This window comes from Dermacentor variabilis, unplaced genomic scaffold, assembly GCF_050947875.1.
Source record: "Dermacentor variabilis isolate Ectoservices unplaced genomic scaffold, ASM5094787v1 scaffold_12, whole genome shotgun sequence".
Lineage (NCBI taxonomy): Eukaryota > Metazoa > Arthropoda > Arachnida > Ixodida > Ixodidae > Dermacentor > Dermacentor variabilis.
This window is the reverse complement of record NW_027460280.1, coordinates 1286293-1308371: the sequence shown is the minus strand read 5'-3', so window position 1 is coordinate 1308371 and position 22079 is coordinate 1286293. Positions and strand designations below refer to the sequence as shown.

At 47.1% G+C, this 22079-nt stretch overlaps 1 protein-coding gene across 15 annotated transcripts in view; it reads right to left on the bottom strand.

Moving 5' to 3' along the window:
* Positions 1 to 11438, bottom strand: part of LOC142566355 (peptide transporter family 1-like) — a 732761-nt gene extending 721323 nt beyond the window's left edge. For 2 of the 15 annotated variants that reach the window (XM_075677282.1, XM_075677287.1), the window contains exon 1: positions 11323 to 11435. In XM_075677282.1, the coding sequence (XP_075533397.1) occupies positions 11323 to 11365 (43 nt within the window). In that variant the 5' untranslated portion in view covers positions 11366 to 11435. Of the gene's footprint in view, positions 1 to 11322 lie in introns of all 15 variants that reach the window. The other 13 variants (XM_075677276.1, XM_075677278.1, XM_075677288.1 and 10 more) reach the window with 11 other exon arrangements.
* Between the last annotated feature and the right edge of the window lie 10641 nt (positions 11439 to 22079).

Below are 22079 nucleotides of genomic sequence, written 5' to 3'. Positions count from 1 at the left end.
TGACACCATTTCTGCATTTACTGACTCACTTAATCATTCGTTTTCATTTATTTGCGTTTCTGAAACATGGCTTGACAATGCTGATAGAATTTATACGGTTTTAGTACATACCAAGCAGAATACTGCCATCGTATTTCGGATCGATACGGCGGTTCCGCCATGTTTGTTTCACCTCATATTAAATATAAGCGTAGGCTTGATCTTCTTATTAATGTAAATCAATGTGAATCGGTATGGATCGAAACTGACTTACAGCTGAATTCTCATAATCGTAACAGTTTTATTCTTGGTTGTGTATACCACTCCCCTTCTTCATCTATTCCTGATTTTATGGGTGAACTCTGCATAGTTTTGAAAAAAAAATTCTCTTGAGCATATTCTCTTGAGCATTGTCGGTGATATTAACATCAACTTACTTGACGTCGACATCGGAAGTGTAACAGCTTATACAGACCGTCTTGCTGCGCACAGAAACAAAAAATTGCAACCCACTTCCAACAAACAGAGGGAAGTGAACATTCTGCTTCTTTTTGCCTGTTTTGTACTACTATATCAAACAACAAATGACATTTGAGAAAACAAGATAAATTAGTAAGTTTTCAGCACCAAGTGTAAGCCTTACAGGGCTGACTATTTTATAATTCTTTGAGCGCGTTCAAGGGTTCCACCCTTGAAAGCCACGCAGGTATACAATTTTGTGCTTTCTGAATTTCTACAAATCTCTACATGCATTCTCGAAAAAGCATTCGTGCAGGCCGAGCATCCGGATCGCAGTGATACCCCGCCATACGGGCGCGCCATAGACAATGAAGGCCAACTAGCATATAAAGTCAAACGGCAGTCCATCATCATTTTCTATAGATAAATATCTATAGATATTAGCCCTATCTACCCATATCCCTATCTACCCATCTACCCTACCATCTACCATCTACACATCTACCATAACACCCGTGTACTTAGATTTAGGTGCACGTTAAAGAACCCCAGGTGGTCGAAATTTCCGGAGCCCTCCACTACGGCGTGCCTCGTAATCAGAAAGTAGTTTTGGCACGTAAAACCCCATAATTTACCATCTACCATATCTACCCTATCTACCCATAGATATTACCCATATCTATATATATATAGAATACCCTGTGGATCTCAAGTAAAGTCTTTTTAATAGTCCTCAGAAGTACATTTCAAGACTCCCGCCCAACAATCTAGAAATACGTGATCTATAGTTTCTGGTTTCTTACAGATCAAGCAATGCGAGCCCCAGAGTAAGAAAAAACCACGATCTTCTAAAAATTTTTTGACAGTCAACGTACCCGTGTGAAGCTTAAAAAAGAATGACTTGGTCCCTGGCGTTATTTGCATTCTTTTCCCCTGCTTAAGCACGTCTTGCCCCTAGCCTCCACTGTATATGGCCCTGTACATTGGCACAGGGAGAACTACATCGCATACATCTTTGTACAGAGTTTTGCGTTTCACTGAAAAAAGGTACTCATTTGAAAAACGGACAAGAACCGTACACTTAAAATAACTTCTTTAAGAAATCCACAAACAGGACCACCTCATATTCTCTGTACAGACTACACAGCCAGGTAACGCGCTCCTTAGCCTCACTTGGCACGCCGTGCGCAAAAAAGGATCGCGGAAAAGTCGCGGAAAAATAAAAACCGGTTTATGACCTGTCGTATAAAAAGGTGCGCCATTCCTAAACCTCCGTCTTTAACTCGCCTGAACAAACGCGTTCAACTGCATCGTTCCCAATTCGAAGCCCACACAAAGGCTGCGAAGGCTCGGTGCAACTACCGTATATTTACCCTTGAAGAATGAAATACCTGCATTACATAATTGAGTTTAGCGACAAAAAGTAGATTGCATACTGTAGCGCTTGCAAACATTTACAGATGTCCACCTTTCCGCTTGTTCGTTTTATCTTTGTTTCTCTTGTTTGATCTTGCCAATACTCATCGTTATTTTTCTAACAATCCAGCAGGACGCCTAAGTATTTAACGGGTGTCGTCAGCCACTTGATGTTGGCGAAAGTCACCGGGGTGGAAGGCCATTCTCCATGCCAGAAGCCAAGGCACTTTCCCCAGTTTACCAGGCTGCGACGAGGCACAATGAGATGGAAGCCCCGACCTGGAGCACGACGAAAAGCGGCAGCACTGGCGAAACTAGCACAGCATCGAAGCGAAGCTCGTGCTCGTCCCCGATGCGAATCCACCCACGCTTAACCAACCTGCCCCCCATTCCAGAAGTACAGCTGCCGCATCTGCAAGTGGCTGGGACACTTGGTCTGGCAAGCACGGCGGCGATCCACGAGAGCCGTGGATGGGAGTGCAGACCAAGAAACGGTGATGAAGGATGAGGACTGCCTTGTACTGCATATTGTATTTTCTTATGACAATAATTACCGTAGCTACACTGTGCATGCTCATGTGGCCGGCAGAAATGTTGCAATTCAAATTGATACAGGTGAATCTGTTTCCGTTGCTCCAGAAAAGTTTTATCAGAAGTATTGGCCAGCCCTAACTCTAAGCAGTTGTATCTTCAGCAGCAGCAGCTGCAGCCTATTTTATGTCCACTGCAGGGTGAAGGCCTCCCCCTGCGATCGCCAATTACCGCTGTCCTGCACCAACACATTCCCACTACCACCAGCAAATTTCCCAATTTCGCCGCACTACCTAGGCTTCTGCCTTCCTCTACTGCGCTTCCCTACTCTTGGTACCCATTCTGTCCCCCTAGTGGTCCAACGGTTATCTAATCTGCGCATTACATGACCTGCCCAGCACCTATTTTTTTCCCTTAATGTCTATTAGAATATCGTCTATACCCGTTTTCTCTGTGATCCAAATCGCTCTCTATCTGTCTCTTAAAGTTATGCCTAGCATTCTTCGTTTCAACGCTTTTTGCGCGGTCCTTAACTTGCTCTCAAGCTTCTTTGTTAGTCTCCAAGTCTCTGCTCCATATGGCAGCACCGGTAAAATGCACTGATTGTATACTTTCCTTTTCAATGATCACGGTAAGCACCCAGTCAGGAGCTCACGATGTCTGCCGTATGCGATCCAACCCATTTTTTATTCTTCTCTGAATTGCCTTCTCATGGTCAAGGTTCCCTGTGATTAGTTGAGCTAAATAAACGTACTCCTTCACAATCTCTATCTTTGTCTTTGCATATCTTTGCACATTTGCAATCTTTGTCTTCTGCATATTAATCTCCCGACCCCACTCTTACACTCTCTCCGTTAAGGTCCTCAATCATGTGTTGTAACTCTTCTGCATTGTTGCTCAATAGAACAATGTCATCGGCAAACCAAAGGTTGCTGAGATATTCGCCGTCGATCTTTACTCCTAAGCCTTCCCAGTTTAATAGCTTGAACACTTCTTCTAAGCACGCAGTGAATAGCATGGGAGAGATTGTGTCTCCCTGTCTGAGCCCTTTCTTCGTAGGTATCTTCCTGCTTTGCTTGTGTAGAATAAAGGTAGCTGTAGAACCTCTGTAGATATTTTCCCATGTATTTACGTAAGCGTTCTGTACTCCTTGATTACGTAATGCCGCTGTGACTGTTGGTACATGTACTGAATCAAATGCCTGTTCGTAATCAATGAACGCCATATAGAGAGGCTTGTTATGCTCTGCGGATTTCTCAATAACCTGATTAATGACGTGGATGTGATCCATCGAAGAGTATCCCTTCCTGAAGCCAGCCTGTTCCCTTGGTTTACTAAAGTCCAGTGTTGCCTTTATACTATTGGAGATTATTTTGGTAAATATTTTATATAATACTGGGAGTAAGCTAATGGCATGTAATTTTTCAATTCCTTAACGTCTCCCCTTTTGTCGATTAGTATAATGCTTGCATTCTACCAGTATTTTGGGACCCTTGCAGTCGACAGACACTACGTACAGAGAGCCACCAGTTTTCCTAGCGTTATATCTCCTCCATTTTTGATTAAATTGACTGTTATTCCATCCTCTCCAGCCGCTTTGCCCCGTTTCATGCCTTGAAAGGCCCTTCTGACCTCATTTCCAGTATTAGGAGGAGTTTCTGTATACCGTTCATTATTGTTTCGAAGAGTACTCCTGAGTCATCTGGGTACTGTACAGGTCAGTACAGAAGTCTTCCGCTGCTTTTATGATACCTTCGAGATTGCTGATGATATTACCCTACTTATCTTTCAATGCATACCTCTTGGTTTGTCCTATGCCAAGTTTCCTTCTCACAGGCTATACAGTTGCATACTAAAATTGAAAACTTACGGGTGCGTTCCGTTAAAGATTGTAAGGAAGTTCGATGCCCCTATCGAGCGTAATGACCAAACAGTTACTCTTTCTCTTATCGTTGTGCGTAATTCACAAATGTGCGAGACTATTGTTGGGTCGCGATTGGCTGGAAGCTTTGAAATTAGACGGGATGAGCGCGTGCAGCATCAGTGTGGGCAAGGTAGCAGCCCTAATATAAAAATACTCGGAAGTATTTGAGCCCTCGTTAGGATTAATAAACGGCGTTCCGGTGAACCTTCTGTTCAACGACACAAGTACACCGGTCTTCTGAAAGCGCTGACCTGTGGCCTTCGCGCTACGCGAGGCAGTAGTAAACGAATTACAGACGGTGGTCCAACAGCAGTGCTAGTTAGTTCAACGGAGTGAGGGGGCAACTCCTTTAGTAGTCGTTCCTGAAGCCGGCGGGAAAGTAAGAATACGCAGAGATTATAAAGTGACTAAATCCGTGTCTCAGAACCAACCATTACCCGCTGCTGCAATGGAGGACATATTTGCAACATCACATGCGTGCAAGCACTTCATGGTGCTGGATCTTTCAGGCGCTCGTCGCAGTGAAGACGCATGTAAGCTTGTTCGAGTACACGCGTCATTCGCACGGAATAAATAGTGCCCCGTCCATTTTTCAGGCAGTAATAGGTAATGTGCTGAGTGCCTTACAGGGAGTGCCCTGCTATATTGATGATGTTCTGATAGCCGCGAAAACGTTGTAGGAGTGCTATCAGAAAGTGGAAGTGGTTCTTACTACGTTTAAAAAAAGAGGAATTAAATTGAACGAAGAAAAATGCCAGTTCTTTCAGACATCAGTCACTTAACTGGGTCATGTGATTGATAGCAAGTGAATACGCCCTTCAAATACGCCCAAAGACTTGAAAATTATAGACCGATCAGCTTACTCTCAGTTGCTTACAATCTATTTACTAAGGTAATCACAAATAGATTCAGGAACACCTTAGACTTCTGCCAAGCAAAGGACCAGGCAGGATTCCGTAAAGGCTACTCAATAATAGACCATATTCACACTATCAATCAGGTGATAGAGAAATGTGCGGAATATAACCAACCCTTATATATAGCTTTCATTGATTACGAGAAAGCGTTTGATCCATAAGTCCTCCATACGCAAAGCGACAAAATCCCAATAAAGAAAGGCGTCAGGCAGGGAGATACGATCTCTCCAATGCTATTTACAGCGTGTTTACAGGAGGTATTCAGATACCTGGATTGGGAAGAATTGGGGATAAAAGTTAATGGAGAATACCTTAGTAACTTGCGATTCGCTGATGATATTACCTTGCTTAGTAACTCAGTGGACCAAATGCAATGTATGCTCACTGACCTGGAGAGGCAAATCAGAAGAGTGGGTCTAAAAATCAATTTGCAGGAAACTAAAGTAATGTTTAACAGTCTCGGAAGAGAACAGCAATTTACAATAGGTAGCGAGGCACTGGAAGGGGTAAGGGAATAATGCATCTACTTACAACAGGTAGTGGCGGCGGATCCGGATCATGAGACGGAATTAATAAGAAGAATAAGAATGGGCTGGGGTGCGTTTGGCAGGCATTCTCAGATCATGAACAGCAGGTTGCCATTATCCCTCAAGAGAAAAGTGTATAATAGCTGTGTCTTACCAGTACTCACCTATGGGGCAGAAACCTGGAGGCTTACGAAAAGGGTTCTACTTAAATTGAGGGCGACGCAACAAGCTATGGAAATAAGAATGATGGGTGTAACGTTAAGGGATAAGAAAAGAGTATATTGGGTGAGGGAAGAAACGCGAGTTAATGACATCTTAGTTGAAATCAAGAAAAAGAAGTGGGGGGGGGGGGGGGGGCACGGACAGGACATGTAATGAGGAGGGAAGATAACCGATGGTCATTAAGGGTTACGGACTGGATTCCAAGGGAAGGGAAGTGTAACAGGGGGCGGCAGAAAGTTAGGTGGGCCGATGAGATTAAGAAGTTTGCACGGACGACATGGCCACAATTAGTACATGACCAGGGTTGTTGGAGAAGTATGGGAGAGGCCTTTTCCCTGCAGTGGGCATAACCAGGCTGATGATGATAATGATGAATACGCCCTTCAAATGAGAAAGTACAGGCAATCAACGAGCAGCAAGCCCCAAGGACAAATGGGGACTCCTATCATGCATTGGGCTAAGAAATTTCTGTGGGAAGTTTCTTCCAAACCTGTCGGCAGAACTGAAACCACGTTATGAGCTACTCAATAACAACTCGAGATGGAAATGGACATCTCAAGCACAAATGACTTTTCATAAAACATAAAGTTGACTTATGCAGGACTATGAGCCTGGAACGCAGATAGGGCTAGTATGTGACGGATCGGCTTGCGGCGTGGTGGCCGTTCTGTTTCACAAAATAGGATCGGTTGAAAAGCCAGTTGATATCGCGTCGAAAACGCTCACCAACGCAGAGCAAGCTTACGCCCACATGGAAAAAGAGGCACTCGCCGTTATTTTTGGAACCAGGACATTTCACACGTAATTGTTCGGGCCGCAATGTCAGCGGCCCGTGCTCAGAGTTGGGCATTTTTGCTGGCAGCCTACAACCACAGGTGGGTCTATCGGAAGTCTAGCCAGAATACAAATGCTGACGCAGTGTCGCGCCTGCATGCCATTAACAATCCAAGCTGAACAATGTGATAGCTTGCCTTTCTTCCCTGCTTGATGAAGTACCTCTGTCTTCCAAGAAAATCAAACTGAAAACACGAAAAGACAAAGTTTTCTTAATGGTGCTTTTATACTGTATACAGAAACTGATTGGCCTTCGAGGATCACAGATGATCTGCTCACACTGTATTTGCTCTGCCGCCACGAACTGCCTGTCGATCAAGATTGTGTAACATGAGGAAACCGCGTAGCAGTGTCAGTGTCGCTGCGTGCAAAAGTTTTGCCAATGTTACACGAGGGCCATCTGGGAATGACCCAAATGAAAATATTGTCTAGAAGCCATGTGTGGGTGGCCGACATTAACTCCAGACAAAGAAGAAGCGGTGAAAAGTGTGCCACATGTCAATTGTTGCAAAACGCGGCATCGAGTGTTCCCTTGTTACCCTGTGACTGGCACACGCACAGGTGGGAACGAGTGCATCTTCATTATGCGTACCGTGATCAACAATAATTTCCTGTGTTTGTGGACACGCATGCTAAGTGGGTGGAAGCGTTCGTAATGAACTCGACAAGTGAAAAGACTGTGAAAAGACTGCTTGCTCTGTTTGCCACGTACGGATTACCAGGGGTCGTATTCTGAAACGTTTGCCTACGCGAAAGTTTCGCCCTGGCCACGCCTCCGCCAACGGCGCGCGCTGATTGGAGATTGTAGCAAAACCAGAAATTAAACAGCGCCATCTAATAGTTCCGGCCTACGTCATTTTAACGTCATGGTGCCGATAGGTGCTCTCGACATGTATTGAATAAATGAACATGTCTTTTGGCGTCTCTTGGAATTCGGTTGGTGGTGGAGTGTAGTAGAGATAAGATAGGTGGTAGATTATAGTAGCCTTTTTGGTGGCGTTTTACACGCGTTGTTTCGCGGCGATGTTTGTTGATTCATATAAAATAAAAGAACATTTCACACCTCCTTATTCAATTTATTTTACCTAAAGAGGCCGTAAGCAAACATAGTGCGCAGAACCCGTACTGCGGCCACTACACTCGAAAACAACAAGCCGCTCTGCACTCGCCGGGCGCGATCTCTCGTGCGTTCGAGAGCGCGCGTTGGTACGCTGACGTCACGGGTGCTTGGCTCATTGAATGTGACTTTCGCGGAAGGCGAACGTTTCAGAATACGGCCCCAGAAGAGCTATTGACTGACAAGGGCGCGCAGTTCTCTTCTGTACATTTTGGTACCTTATTGAGCAGGAATAGTGTTCGGCACAAGAAATCTGCTCCTTACCATCGTGCTTCGAATGGCAGTGCGGAGCGCTGTGTGCAGACGGTAAAAAACGACCTGTTTAAGCAGACACTCGGCAAGCACCGGAAAGCGGAGACAATATCCATGCAGCACCGCATTCATCAGTTCTTGTTTAAGTACAGTAACACTGCAACGGGGACCACAGATGAAATATCAGCGCAGCGGTTCCTGTAGCGGACGCTTCCAACGCGACTGAGCCTGCTCCACACTGACTTTGAGCAAAGAATGAGATTGGATCGCAGAGCAGTCGGCAAACCGAACTCACGGATGTGGGTTAGGTTTGCCGACTGCTTTGAAGAAATTCCAAGAAGTTGAAGAAATTTGAAGAAATTCGAAGAAGCTGCGCGCGCCTTGGTAAGAAGCCTTTTGATGATAGGGACAACCTGCACGCCAGTGAGCACCGGCACGTACTCGGTTTGTGCAAGAGTTCACGCTGACGACCTCCGAACGTTTCAGCTGATGGCGACGCCTGACCACCCTACCTTCCCAGGCGGGCAAGATCCGAGCAGTGAACTTCATTTCACTCCACCCGCTGATATCGGACTACGCACGTTGGACGACCCGGGCGCAGCAACCGAAGGCAACACTTCGGTACCAAACCCTTCCCCCGGCCTTGCCCAGTCAGGCACTGTGCCTGCACTGATCCTGAACCGCTGCTGCGGCACAGCACTCGTAAAACTAGCGCCCCAGACCGCTCCCGGCTATAGCAACAAACGACACACTATATAGGAGACGGAATGTTGTGTCATTGCTCTTAAAGCAAGCAAGATGACGTCACTTGTCAGGCTATTGCGGCTGTAAAAACCAGCTGCATTTCTGTTGCTTTTCTTGTGTATTCGACAGTCTCTTAATAAACACCGGCGTATGAAGCTCTATTTTGTAATGTGTGCTGCTGACTGAAGATACAATTATAGTACTTTACCTAGTTATTCTGTTGCCAAGTGCTGAGTAACCTGTTTGCTTTTCTTTTTTATAGGTCTGTACATGTTTGTTACTCAAACAAAGGTATTGTACTCCTTAACCAAGTTGTTACAAATAGTCTACAGGAATACCGCTGTGTTTCTTGTTGGTTATGGATAAGGGCATATATTTATTATTAGTCAGTGTCATTTGACAATCACTGTACCATTTGGTAACCAATGTTAAGACGTTGTTTGAAGACACTCTCTAACGTACTACTTTTAGCCGAGGATAGCGGGCGGGTTTCACGGCTGCAAGATAAAGGCCCCTGTCGCCACATGACTCTTCGATCAAAGGCTCTTTCCGTGCTGCTCTATGGGATACATCCTGGCTTTTGAAGCTGTTTTTTGTACGGTACTTATACGCCTGTAGCATGCATGCTCTTCTTGCATAGATTTCAGAACATTGCGGCTGTATGGTTTTAGCTCGGCCGAACCCAACCCCCATGCAATTACACGTAAACCTCAGAAATGCTTTAATAGAACAACCACTGAACTGATTTGAATGACATTTCTTGAATTTAAGAGATAAAGTTCAGGTATAGAAATTACAGCAAGCAAAATTTTCATTTGGGACAAACATTCTTTAATTGCCGACGTTTGGTAAGCTTCAAAAATAGAAGCATTAAGTTAGCAAATCCATAACTTCGCGCTACAGACATCCAAGTTGTGTAAACTGCACCTGGTGGAGCATCCAAAGCGGACAAATGTGATACATAAGCTCATGTGAGGCCGCTATTAGGAGTGCTTTGGAAACGTTCTGCTCACAATTTAGTGTTCGCTCTGGCAGTGGTCTACATAATATTTTTCTCTTATTAGGTACAGTTTACAGAATCGAAATATCGCTTTTGATTTCAGAGCTGCAAGGGCAAGTTAAAAGCAGCTCAGCGAAACTCGTCTCTGTGCGACATGCGCATCGGAGAAGGCCTGCGGTCGGACGAGGATGCCGGCCTTTGAAGCGCGCTATCTCGGACGTCATGAAGTTGCACCGCTGATCGCTGTAGGCGTCGGGCGCCGCGCAACAATGGCACTTTATCTGGTCTCGATATAGCCCCACCAGTTCGGGCTATATCTTACACTGTGTTTGAAGCGAGATAGTCATGCCAACTATTTTCTATAATGAACAAAGCCGTCAGGAAAACTTCCATAACAGTAATATTCGAGTCATTGTTGTAATAAGACTGCAGCCAGGAATACACATAACTGTACGAACACCATTTGCGAAGAATAAGCCTTCATGCTTTCTTTCCAAACACGCTAACGTCACAGCTGATTTCCCTCTCCGCGCCATCCCCAGCGAGGCATCTCCGCTGAAGAAAAAGCCTTTGATTGCCTCGGGGATAGGCTGGTGTTACAAACCGCAACCCTTGCGGCCTCTGGAATAGGCCCAGTTTATTTGGCGGGCGCAGCATTTGCAGCCATTCCCGAGAAGGTACGCAAAACTACGATTCGCTTACTCGAAATACACACACAACTATGCCACAAACAAGAAGGAGCTTCCCATGAATTTCCAGACCGTGTAACCGCTGAAGCACGTCCATGGAAGGCCACTTCTATAAAGCAACACCACAATCCCTTTCCTTGCGATGCGCCATCAATGTGAACCGTGGCGGCCCAAACGGTTTGTGCAATCCAACTTTCATGGTGCACGCATAGAATCGCCGTCAGTTATCGTCCTTTCTCCGATCATGCACTCAATTACCAGCCCCGGCCTGAGCGTATATTTACAGATTGCAGTTTCAGAAACTCTTGAGCCCGGCGCCTCTAGTGACAGTATACAGTCTTTTCGCCGCCGAAAGAGGAGCAATGGCTACAACTCGCCGCTTTTCCTCGCACTGCCTGTCGACAGGACCCCACGGCGCACTTAGACGTTTCATTCGAGTCCTCCTTTGTGAGTACATTCTCGGGGCCAGTTGTGATCTTGCACATTAAAACCACTAATTTCAGCCAAACACTCATCTCCTATCCAGCTTGTCATTTACCGTCTTCAAACTTATCTCCACTTCCCGCCGGCGAGCATGGACAGGAAGGTGGGCCACAAAGTAGAAACGTTTATCACGCGCGTTTCCCCAGAAGCCACAGTGGATCTTGGCGAGAGTTGGGTGTGCATTTAACGCAACCGCAGCCAAAAGCGCACAGCCTGAGCAGCCCTCACCTTCGTCAGCGTCGCTGACCATGCCTTCTTCGCCCGCCGTCATGCCGCCACGTCGTCGCCGCCGCCTGCTGCTGGCCGCTGCTCTCGCCGCTGCCGCGGTGGCGCCCCCTCAGAGCCGCGCACCTGCGTCGCGCTCTCGCTTGCCTGCGTCGTACGGAGAGGCTTGCCGCATGAAAGATGCATCCTGCGCAGAGAGCCCCGCGGCCGCCGTGAAGCCACCCTGTTGACATCAGCTGGATCAACTTTCGGCCTTGTGAAACAATTTCTCTGCATATTTCACGTCATACTTATTGCAACTCCGGAGAGAGAAGTTTCACTTCAACAACTGCAGCAGATGACATCGCCGAAGGAAAAATGTGCACTCTTGAACGCTGCCAGCAGGATATAGTAGCGATGCATGTTGGATTACAATCACTTTTCACCGGACGCTCAGGCTCGCTCCCGGCAAGATATATTATTATAGCTTATTCATGTCTGCAACCGCACCGGGAAAAGGCATCGCAGCTACTAACAACATGTTTAAACAGTGACAAGGACATAGCACATGCACACAATAAGTTTATTTGCTGCCTCATGGACGCAATTAGTTTCCGCAGAAATATCGGCGCACATACCAAAACAATCGTTTCTGTCCACGCGCTTTATGCTAAAGGATGGCGATATCGCCGTGAGCGAGGCACTTGCACTAAAGCAATGTGTCACGCGAGAGAAAGTGTTTTCCCAAAACCTTGAATCGCTTATACAAATTTCGGTACGAAGTGCCCTATTCCTGAGGGTTACAGGTACGATTATTGCAAATGTTCGGACCACGTTTGCGAAGGACCGTGTTTGGAAGTCCTGCCGCTACATCAAGCGCGCTTAGCGAAAAAACGAGGACGCTAAAGGGAAAATATTCCTACACTAAACAACATAACCTGGTTGTATTATCTACAAACGCACGTAGCCTTCGGCTCAATAGAGATTGATGTTCACTAATAAATTACAGCGATGCCGATAATCTCATGTTAGCAGTAACTTGACTGAAGATACATACGGAAATGAACTTTTCGTGGCACTAAAAGGTATAACATATTTCGCAAAGGAAGCAGCGCAGCGAAGACGGTGTGCTGCTCAGTGGCGTAGCAACGAGGGGGGCCGGGGGGCCGTGGGCCCCGGGTGCACGGGGCCAGTAGGGGGGGGGGGGGGGGGGGGGTGTCATATACGTCTGAAGACACCTGAAAATTGGCGAGGAAGGCAAGGGTATCGACTACACCCGGGGGGGCGGGCGGGGGAGGGGGTGACAGAATAGCTAAGGGCCCCGGGGGCCAGACGACCTAGCTACGCCACTGGCGCTGCTTAAATGTTTGTTAATTCCAGTTGACACAAATGTAGAAATGGCTTGGTGCCTTATAACAGAAGGCTTTTTTTAGCTTAAGCTCGGCGTATGCTTCCGGTCGCTGTTTGCTTAAAGTTTATGATGTTAGTCACTGATTCTGTGTAATCTAAGTCTTATAGTTTTCTTTGTATATCAGACTGTCAGCACTTGTTCCAGCAGCCTGTCATCCGTTCTTAACCTCGTTTTAACTTTCACTTTATTTCATTTATTATCACCTTGAAGGCCCGAAACAATTACACAAAGGGGGGGGGGGCAATACAAACACGTGTAAGAGTGTTTACGTACAAGACAACACAAGAAGAAATAGTGCTGATTTTCTATGGCTTTAAACAATCAAAGAAAAATTACGAATTTAAAGAAGCAACATGGACATACATTCGCGAAAAAAAAAACTAGGTTGTAGGGTTGACAAGGGTAGACTGTTCCGAGTGGTTTACGATGGGTTTATGAATTCGCTGGGAACAGAAAGTTATTTAAAATGATTTGTTAGGTATACACGCAATTTGTTGCGGTCAGTACAGGTGACGAAGTTGTCAGGGAGCGTATTCCAATAAACGATTTCATCAGGAAAGAAGGAAGTGGTCATGGCAGATGAGCGGCCGGGCAAACGTGCTATGGGAGAGCTTTGACTTATGCGAGAGGAAGTTCGCAATGGTGGTATAAGGTGGTGCCTTGAGCGTGGATTGTAAAAGGAGTGCAGTGAACAAAGAGGTGATATGATGTGGCCTGACTTCAGTGTTGGCAGACCTATTGTTTGCTTCAAGGAAGTGACACTTGTGTAGCGTGAATATTGTGAAGTGATGAAGTGGGAGGTGGCTTGGTTTTGAACGGATTCCAATGATACGGCTAGGCAATCTTGAGATGGATGCCAGACACCGGAAGCAAATTCGAGTTGTGGACGGGCAAATGTTACGTGCGCCAACTTCTTTACTTCTGGGGATGCCTTTTTTTAAATTTCTTTGTAGATACCCGAGAGAGCGCGCAGCTTTGCGACGTATTGTTTCGATATGTGTTATCCAAGAGAGTGATGGCGTAAAAATAAGACCTAGGTACTTGTAAGATGAAGTAGTGCTGACGTTAACAGAGCTAATGCGATAAGTGGACTGAATAGTGAGCTTTGTAACCTTATACTGTGTAGCCAATGCTCCTTATTTCCGGATTCAGCGATCGCGACATTTTTCACTTCACGCTCGCTGTATCGCATTCAGAATCAATTTGAGCACACAATCAGCTACAACCGGGTTGAGTTCGATACCATCACTTCCGACCTGCGTACATTTTTGTACGACTTTGCTACCAGGACATCTGTACGATGACTGGGACTTATTACAAGCGAACGTCTTTGAACTATACTCTAAATAGCTCCTTGCAGTAGCCAATAGGAAGATTGAATGCCCCTGAAGATGCGTTCATTCACGCCGCGTCGTCCACCCACCCTCTTCTTGTTATCTTGTCGACTAAGGCTGCACTGTTAGTGGACTGACGCAACAACCCAGACAACGCAAAGCCGTCCTGCGGTAGACCAGCGGACATCAAGTACAGAACGTTTCTTCATTCTCCGTCAGGTACGTGTGGGCAGGCTAAAACAGTGATGCAAGTTGCTTCCAGAGACGGGAGGTGAATAAAATCCGCAGAACAAAGCTGAGTTGGAGCTTGGGCAGGAAGGTCAACGTGGAGGGGTAGGTCAAGTTGTACAACACCGGCTGTAGACTCAATCCGAGCAGAATCGGCTGTCAGAAATTCGAGTCCGAGGATGGGATCGTGAGGGCAACGTTCGAGAACACTAAACAAAACAGACGTGTGGCGGCCGGCGACACTCACAGATGCAGTACACATTCCAAGAACAGCCGCAGTTCCACCGTTGGCGACCTGGAGCAGTCGAGTCGGAGCAGAAGTGAGTACTTTTCTCAAGCGCGTTCGAAGCTCCGCACTCATGATGGAAATTTGCGCTCCAGTGACTGTGCCCAAAGTGCCATAAAATCACTTTTGAACTTTCTAAGTGAGACTGGTTTAGACGATCGCCTCTAGATCCTGTGAGACGTGCAGTCAGTGCGAAATGTGTTTGCGCAATAACTTTTTGTGTGGACAAGATTACTCTTGCGTGTACTGTGTCTACAGTGCGCATCCGCATGGTGGACAACGTGTTTATAGTAGCTCATTGTGTCATAACATAATCACCTGCCACCTACCTTTCCCTCTATTTCCCACTTCCTCTTTCCCCAGAGAGGAGTAGCAGGCTAGAGACATGCTGTCCAGGCCGACCTCTCCTCCTTTCTCTTCATTAAAATCTACTCCTCCTCCTTGCGCTCCACTCTCGATCAGTGCTGTAACTGGAAAACCACCCACGTCCAAGCCCAGAAGGTTCCGGCCAACACGCAGGGTAGGCAGAGGAATTTCAGGCAGGGGTATATGGACCGTATTGGCTCCGTTGAACAGGAGCAGAGGCAGCAGACGAAGCGGTCAGGATGGTTGAGTAGAACTTGTTGCTGGGCGAGTTGGTTGGGATCTAATGAATACATTGTTGCGCCAAACAAAGGAAAATAAAGATTTGGGAGGGAGAGTACGAAACGACAGAATGAGCGCTGAACTTCAACTGATTTTATTCTTACAGTAGGGCAGGGAGAATGAACAAATGCGCATGCGTACGTCAGTGTTGCCTAGAGCGATTCCAGTGACGTTTTTAGCAGTTACAACTCGTTTTCAAACAGAAAAACTGACGTATCCCTAATACAACTCATGCCTCTCTCTTTTATGTGATATGCCTCCAAAAGTTCTCTTGCTAACGTATCACCACTCCTGCCAAGTATCTTTATCTCCAGCCGTAGTGGCCGGCATCTACCTTCCAGGCAAACCATGCAATGCGCAGGTAAATGCGCATTACCTTTGTTGCTTACAGACAATTCATGCTCCCGGGCCCGGTCATGGACACATCTCCCCGTTTGTCCAACTTAGGATTTCCCACATTTCAGCGGTATCTCGTATATAACGCCCGTCGCACATTTCACGTACTGTTTAGTGTGCTTGTTCTGGCATCCTGACTTTTTGTCAACGCGGCTTATGCGCGGACACAGTCCATCCAACTTGCGTGGCGCCGAGAAAACAACTGGCGCACCAAACCTAGTAGCGACTTCCGCGAAGTTGGGGGAAAGCTTGTGGACGTATGGCACCACTGTGGGTTTGCCTCGTTTTTGGTCGGGCCTAGGCATAAGCCTTTTTCCCTCATAGCCTCGCCAATTGCTTATCAAAGCTAGCCTGCATCGCGTGGGGGCACAACTATATAAGAGCAGATTCAAGACAAAGCGTGGCTTTTCCTCTTTTAACTAACTTTGAGTGTGCCGAATCGTACGATATCAATTCCTTCTGGGCACGTGGGCTATACTGCTAACATACGTGATTTTTGTCAAAAAATAAAGACAGATCTAAAAACTGAAGAGTGCCATAGGAAGATATTTCATGTGCGTACAGCAAGCCCTTCCCCTGTAGTCTGAAAACATCTATGACCTGGCTAATGCAGTGACCAACGGTAAAATCATGGTTACTTTTTTAAAAAATTAAGAAATCATCGACATATCTAAAAGCCTTCAGGTAGAACCTATCGTCAAAGGAACTGTGCAGGTCGCGGTCAATTGAAGCCAAGAAAATGTCACACAGCACAGGAGCGACGCAGGACCCAATGCGTATCCCTTGCCGTTGAACATACAAGTCGTCGTTAAAAGAAATAAAAGTAGACTTGATGTAAAATTCCAATAAAAGCATAAAAATGTCAATCGACATGCACACTAGATTCTGAAAATCTACTGGGCCGTTGCGGTCAATGCAATCCCTAACAGAGCGCATTGCACGGTTTGCCTGGAAGGCAGATGCCAGCCACTACTGCTGGAGATAAAGATATTTGGCAGGATTGGTGATACGTTAGCAAGAGAACTTTTTTTAGGCATATTACATAAAAGAGAAAGGCACGAGTTGTATTAGTGATACGCCTGTTTTTCTATTTGAAAACGAGTTGGAACTGTTAAAAACGTCACTGTAATCACTCTAGGCAACACTGATGTACGCATGGGCATTTGTTCATTCTCCCTGCCCTGCTGTAAGAATAAAATCAGTTGAAGTTCAGCGCTCAATGTGTCGTTTCGTACTCTCCCTCCCAAGTCCTTATTTTCCTTTTTTGGCGCAACAATGTATTCAGGATGGTTGGCTGAGCAGATGGACGGAAGACCCACATTGACAAGTTCTTCGCGAATGACCATGAGAGACACGAGCGGCCGCGAATCTTCAATGCACTGCGTCAATCACTTGGCAGGAGACGCTGCTTCGATTTCTCGCCGGACAATACGTACGACGTTCTCGGATGAGGTGGGCTCACGTGGTAGGTAAATGGAGCTGCCGTATTGGGTAGACGCGTAAACTGTTCAACTATGCGGGAACTTTGTTGAACTTCGCGTCTTCAAAGCGGGGACATTCGTTAATGATCTCATTGGCTGTTGTAATATTCTTGTAAACAGTCAAGTTGAACGCGTCGTCCGCAATGCCTTTGAAAACCTGGCTGACCTTGTCTGCCTCTGCCATATTATTGTCCACCTTGCGGCAAAAAGCGAGGACGTCCTCGGTGTGCGCCACGTAAGATTCAGTGGACATCGGTGCACGGGTCCCAAGATTCTTATTAAGAGCACGTTGGCGGCCGACGGGCTTGCCGATCAACTATCTAAGCTTCTGTCTCCACTGCCCCCAACTTGTAATCTCTTCTTCATGCGTCTCGAACCACACCCGTGCTGTATTTATTAGGTAGAATATAATATTAGCCAGTAAAAGCGTGTAATCCCACCTGTTGTGTGCGCTGACCCGTTCGTAATTCTGCAACCAGTCATCAACGTCAACGTTGTCAGTCCCGGAAAACATGCCAGGGTTTCGAGGCTGGGCCAGGGTGACCATCGGTGGGGACGACTGCGCCGAGGTTGAAGACTCTCCTTCGGATGACATGGCGGCCAGGTTACGTCGTCTGCGGAGCTCCGTGTTGCGCAAGTGATTACCCAGCAACCCCACCAATGATGTTACAGCAAAAACGGAGCGCTTCTTGCTTCACGAAGTTATCTTGCACCACAGTGCACCTCGTCAAATTTTCACCGATCGCGGCAGATACGTTCTTGCCAAAGTCATAGACGACTTACTTCGATCATGTGCTACTAAACAAGCTTACTGCCGCTTACCATCCTCAAACTAACGGTCTTACCGAACGCCTGAACCGCACATTAACTAACATGTTAGGAATGTACGTTTCCTCCGATATCGCAACTGGGACATTGCTCTACCATTTGTCACATTCGCTTACAATTCCTCGCGTCACGACATAGCTGGCTACTCACCCTTCTATCTCCTCTTCGGCCATGAGCCCGCTTTGCACTTCGAGACTCTCCTTTCGACCATACTTGACCCGCTGACAGAATACACTCGGGATGTCATAGCCACAGCGATCCAAGCACACCATAGTGCCCGCATTCGTCTTTCTGCTTCACAGGCACGCCAGAAGTGCCGTTACGACCAGCGCCATCACGACGCCGAGTACGAACCAAGTGCTCTTCTGCTAGTTTGGTCTCCAACTCGGCGTCTTGGTCTTTCCGAGAAACTCCTCTCGCGATACTACGGCCCTTACCGCATCATTCGCCAAGTGACCCGTCACATATGAAGTGCCTCCACTGGATGGCACTGTGCCTTCACCTTTCTCTGACATCATCCACGCTAGCCGTCTCAAACCGTACCTTTCTCGGACCGATCAGCCGCACCAGTAAGGTGCTTTTTCCGACGGGGGTGATGTCACAGTCTGTAAGGTGGGAAGAAGAGGGCGCTGATGGTGGCCTTGAAGATGACGAACAAGAATTTAGGTTTTTGCGCTACTCTATGCTTGTTGATGCGCACAAGATTGTCGTTCATTGCTTCAACACTAAGGTCCTCTTCCTGAGTTAAAGCCGAATACCTGTTCTGTAGCTTGATCTAGAATTCTTCTATTTTCCCTCTTACCGCTAAGTCATTGATCCCCCGCAGGGGCGTCTGCGCAAGCAGGCGTTTGGTGTGTTGCGGCACCACGTACCCGAGCACACGAGGGTTGGACCCTCCCGCGTTTAACCGTGCGCGGCTTAGCCGTGTCCGGGGAAAGGGGGATCCTGGGGGGTTGAGCCGATGCCGGGTGTTCGGACCTTTAAGGCCCCCCGGCGGAGGCAACACACCTCTTTGGCCTCTGCTTCACGTAGACGGCACCCCCGGGCTGACCCACCCAGGGGAAATCGGTAGTTGCCTTTTCCTGTCTCTCTCTCCCTCCAGCCTTCGTCTTTCTCTCACTTTTCATCTTTCCTGTCTTCTCCTAGCTTCCGCTTACTTCCAATTTTTCCAGGCAGCAAGGGTTAACCTTGTGTGAATAGCCAACCTAGGTTATCTCATATTTGGTTATAGTGATAACGTACAGCTGGCGCTTACAGGACCTGCTTTTTTACAGTCCCTGTAGCGTCCCCTTGTAGGGCTCCGCGGTGGGCGGCTGGCGTTATTGCCGAAAATTAAATTCTCCTATGGCAAAGTCCTTCCCACCCCTCCTTGATCGCCCTCAGAACAGAGGGAGCACCGAAGATGTATTCAAGTTCTTTGGTCGTGAAAGACCCAACTTCCCACGATTTCACGTCATTCATTCGGAAAAGTCAGATACACAGGTACGCACAATCTCCCAATTTCTAGTTTCAAAGTCTTTAACTGAGGCTCTTGGTCTAGGTTACAAGGCAAAAAGGATGGCAAGTGGAGATCTCCTCTTGGAGCTCCAGGATCTGAAACAATTTGCAAATTTATCCAGTCTCGTGTCATTTGGGGACGTTCAAGTGACAGTGACTCCACACCGAACTATGAACACTACCCGCGGCGTTGTCTCAGACGATGATTTGCTTCACCTGACAGACGCAGAGCTCTTGGAGGGCTTTAGTGAGCAGAATGTTGTCAATGTGAAAAGAATAAAGATGAGTCGGGATGCTAAAGAGATTGCAACCAAACACCTAATACTCACATTCAATTCAAGTGTCCTAACCGAGTACATAAAGCTCCGCGTTAGGTCGTACGTGCCAAATCCACTGCGATGTTTCAAATGCCAGCGCTTCAGCCACAGTTCGCAGAGCTGCCGGCGCCGCCAAACATATGCGAAATCCAGTGCCCTCGAACACACCACTGAAGCTTGTGCGAACGCTCTCCACTGTGTAAACTGTGATGGGGAGCACGCCGCGTACTCGCGGTCGCATCCTTCCTGGAAAAAAGAAAAGGAAATTGTTACAATCAAAGTCAAGGAAAACATAACTTTCAAGGACGTACGCAGGCGGGTATCATACCTGCCCAAGAAAACCTTTGCCGATGTGGCGCGTCAGGGGGCAGCGTCACAACGGCCTCCGGCGGCTGTCCGACCCACAATAAGTGAGTCAGCAGTTACGCCATCTGCCCCCGCGGCGGTTGCAGCTAGCGCTGCTCCGTCAACCGAGCAGAAGGGACCATCGACCCCGAAGGTGGGCGCAGCCGAGGCTGCCTCAACCGCCCAGGTCCCTTCCAGCACTGGCAATGGCCGACGCAGCCAAATCCCCCAGGGTGCCCCATCGACCTCCGGGTTGGTGGGCGCAGCGGTTTTGCCCTCGAAGGCGGGACTCTCCCTGGTAACTTCTCGCTCGCAAGAGCACGTGTCCGGCGCCTCACAAGAGGCAATGGACACTACACCTATCCTCAAGGGGCGCCAAGCGCCTAAGGAGCGGCGAGGCTCCCTCGAACACTCCAGAAAGGGCAAGACCCCGATTACAGGGCCTCGAAAGAGCTCTGTAATCTAATCTCTGTAATTAATACTCCTGTTTCCGTACACACAGCACATATTTACTTCAAATATGGATACACAGATATTACAATGGAACGTCAGAGGTCTTCTTAGAAACATTGATGATGTGCAGGAACTCAGCCACGAACACAATCCAAAAGCGCTGTGTCTACAGGAAACACACTTAAAATCGAAACACACGAATTTCCTCCTACAGTATGTTACGTTTCGCAGAGATCGCGATGATGCTCTCGCTTCATCGGGCGGTGTTGCCATTGTAATTCAGAAAGGCATAGCGTGTCAACGTTTGCAGCTACAAACGCCCCTTGAAGCAGTGGCGGTTCGTGCTGTTCTCCTAAATAAACTTATCACTGTGTGCTCGCTCTACATACCCCCACATTACAATTTAACTAAACATGAATTTCAGTCCTTCAAAGATGAATTGCCAGAACCTTATATTGTTCTTGGCGATTTCAATGCACACAACTACCGGTGGCGCGACCCTCGTATAGATGCGCGAAGACGACTTGTTGAACAATTCCTTTTCTCTTCTGGTGCGTGCATTCTGAATAAGAAACAACCCACATATTACTGTCTTGCCAACAAAACCTTTTCTTCAATTGATCTCAGCATAGTTTCTCCTTCTATTCTGCCTGAACTCGAATGGGAAGTTACAAACAATCCTTACGGAAGCGACCGCTTCCCCATACTGCTACGAACACCTAAAGAAAACGAATATCCACCACAGGCTCCTAAGTGGAAGATTGATACAGCTGACTGGGAGAAATTCCGAACTCTCAGTACTTTTTCATGGGATGACATGTCCTCATTAGGAATTGATGCTGCTGTGGAATATTTTACAGCCTTCATAATAGATGCCGCAACTAAATGTATATCACAAGTAAATGGCTTGGCATGCAAACGGCGTGTCCCGTGGTGGAACGACGACTGTAGGATCGCCCGTAAGAAACAGAACAAAGCGTGGGGGTTGCTACGCGCCTCTCCTACTGCGGAGAATCTGTTTAACGTTAGGAAAGTGAAATCGCAAGGCAGGCGAACACGCCGACAGGCTAGAAGGGAGAGTTGGCAGAAGTTTTTATCCGGTATCAACTCGTATACAGATGAGGCCAAAGTCTGGAACAGGGTTAATAGGATAAAAGGGCGACAAACATATACACTTCCTTTGGTAAGCACACAAGGTGAAACACTGAAAGATCAGGCAGACTCACTTGGGGAACACTTTGAGAGCGTGTCGAGTTCAAGCCATTATTCGCAATTCTTTTTGAAATACAAACAAATAGAAGAATGTAAGCAAATAATACGAAAATCCAGACAGAATTAACCTTATAACCGGCCTTTCAGTATTGCTGAGTTGAGAGCTGCCTTGAACACATGCAAAAGCACTGCACCGGGACCTGATAGAGTCATGTCTCACATGATCAGAAACTTACATACTGACACCAAACTTACACTACTCACACTTTTCAACGCTATTTGGGCTACGGGATACCTCCCATCCACATGGAAAGAAGCGATTGTGGTCCCTGTTATTAAGCAGGGTAA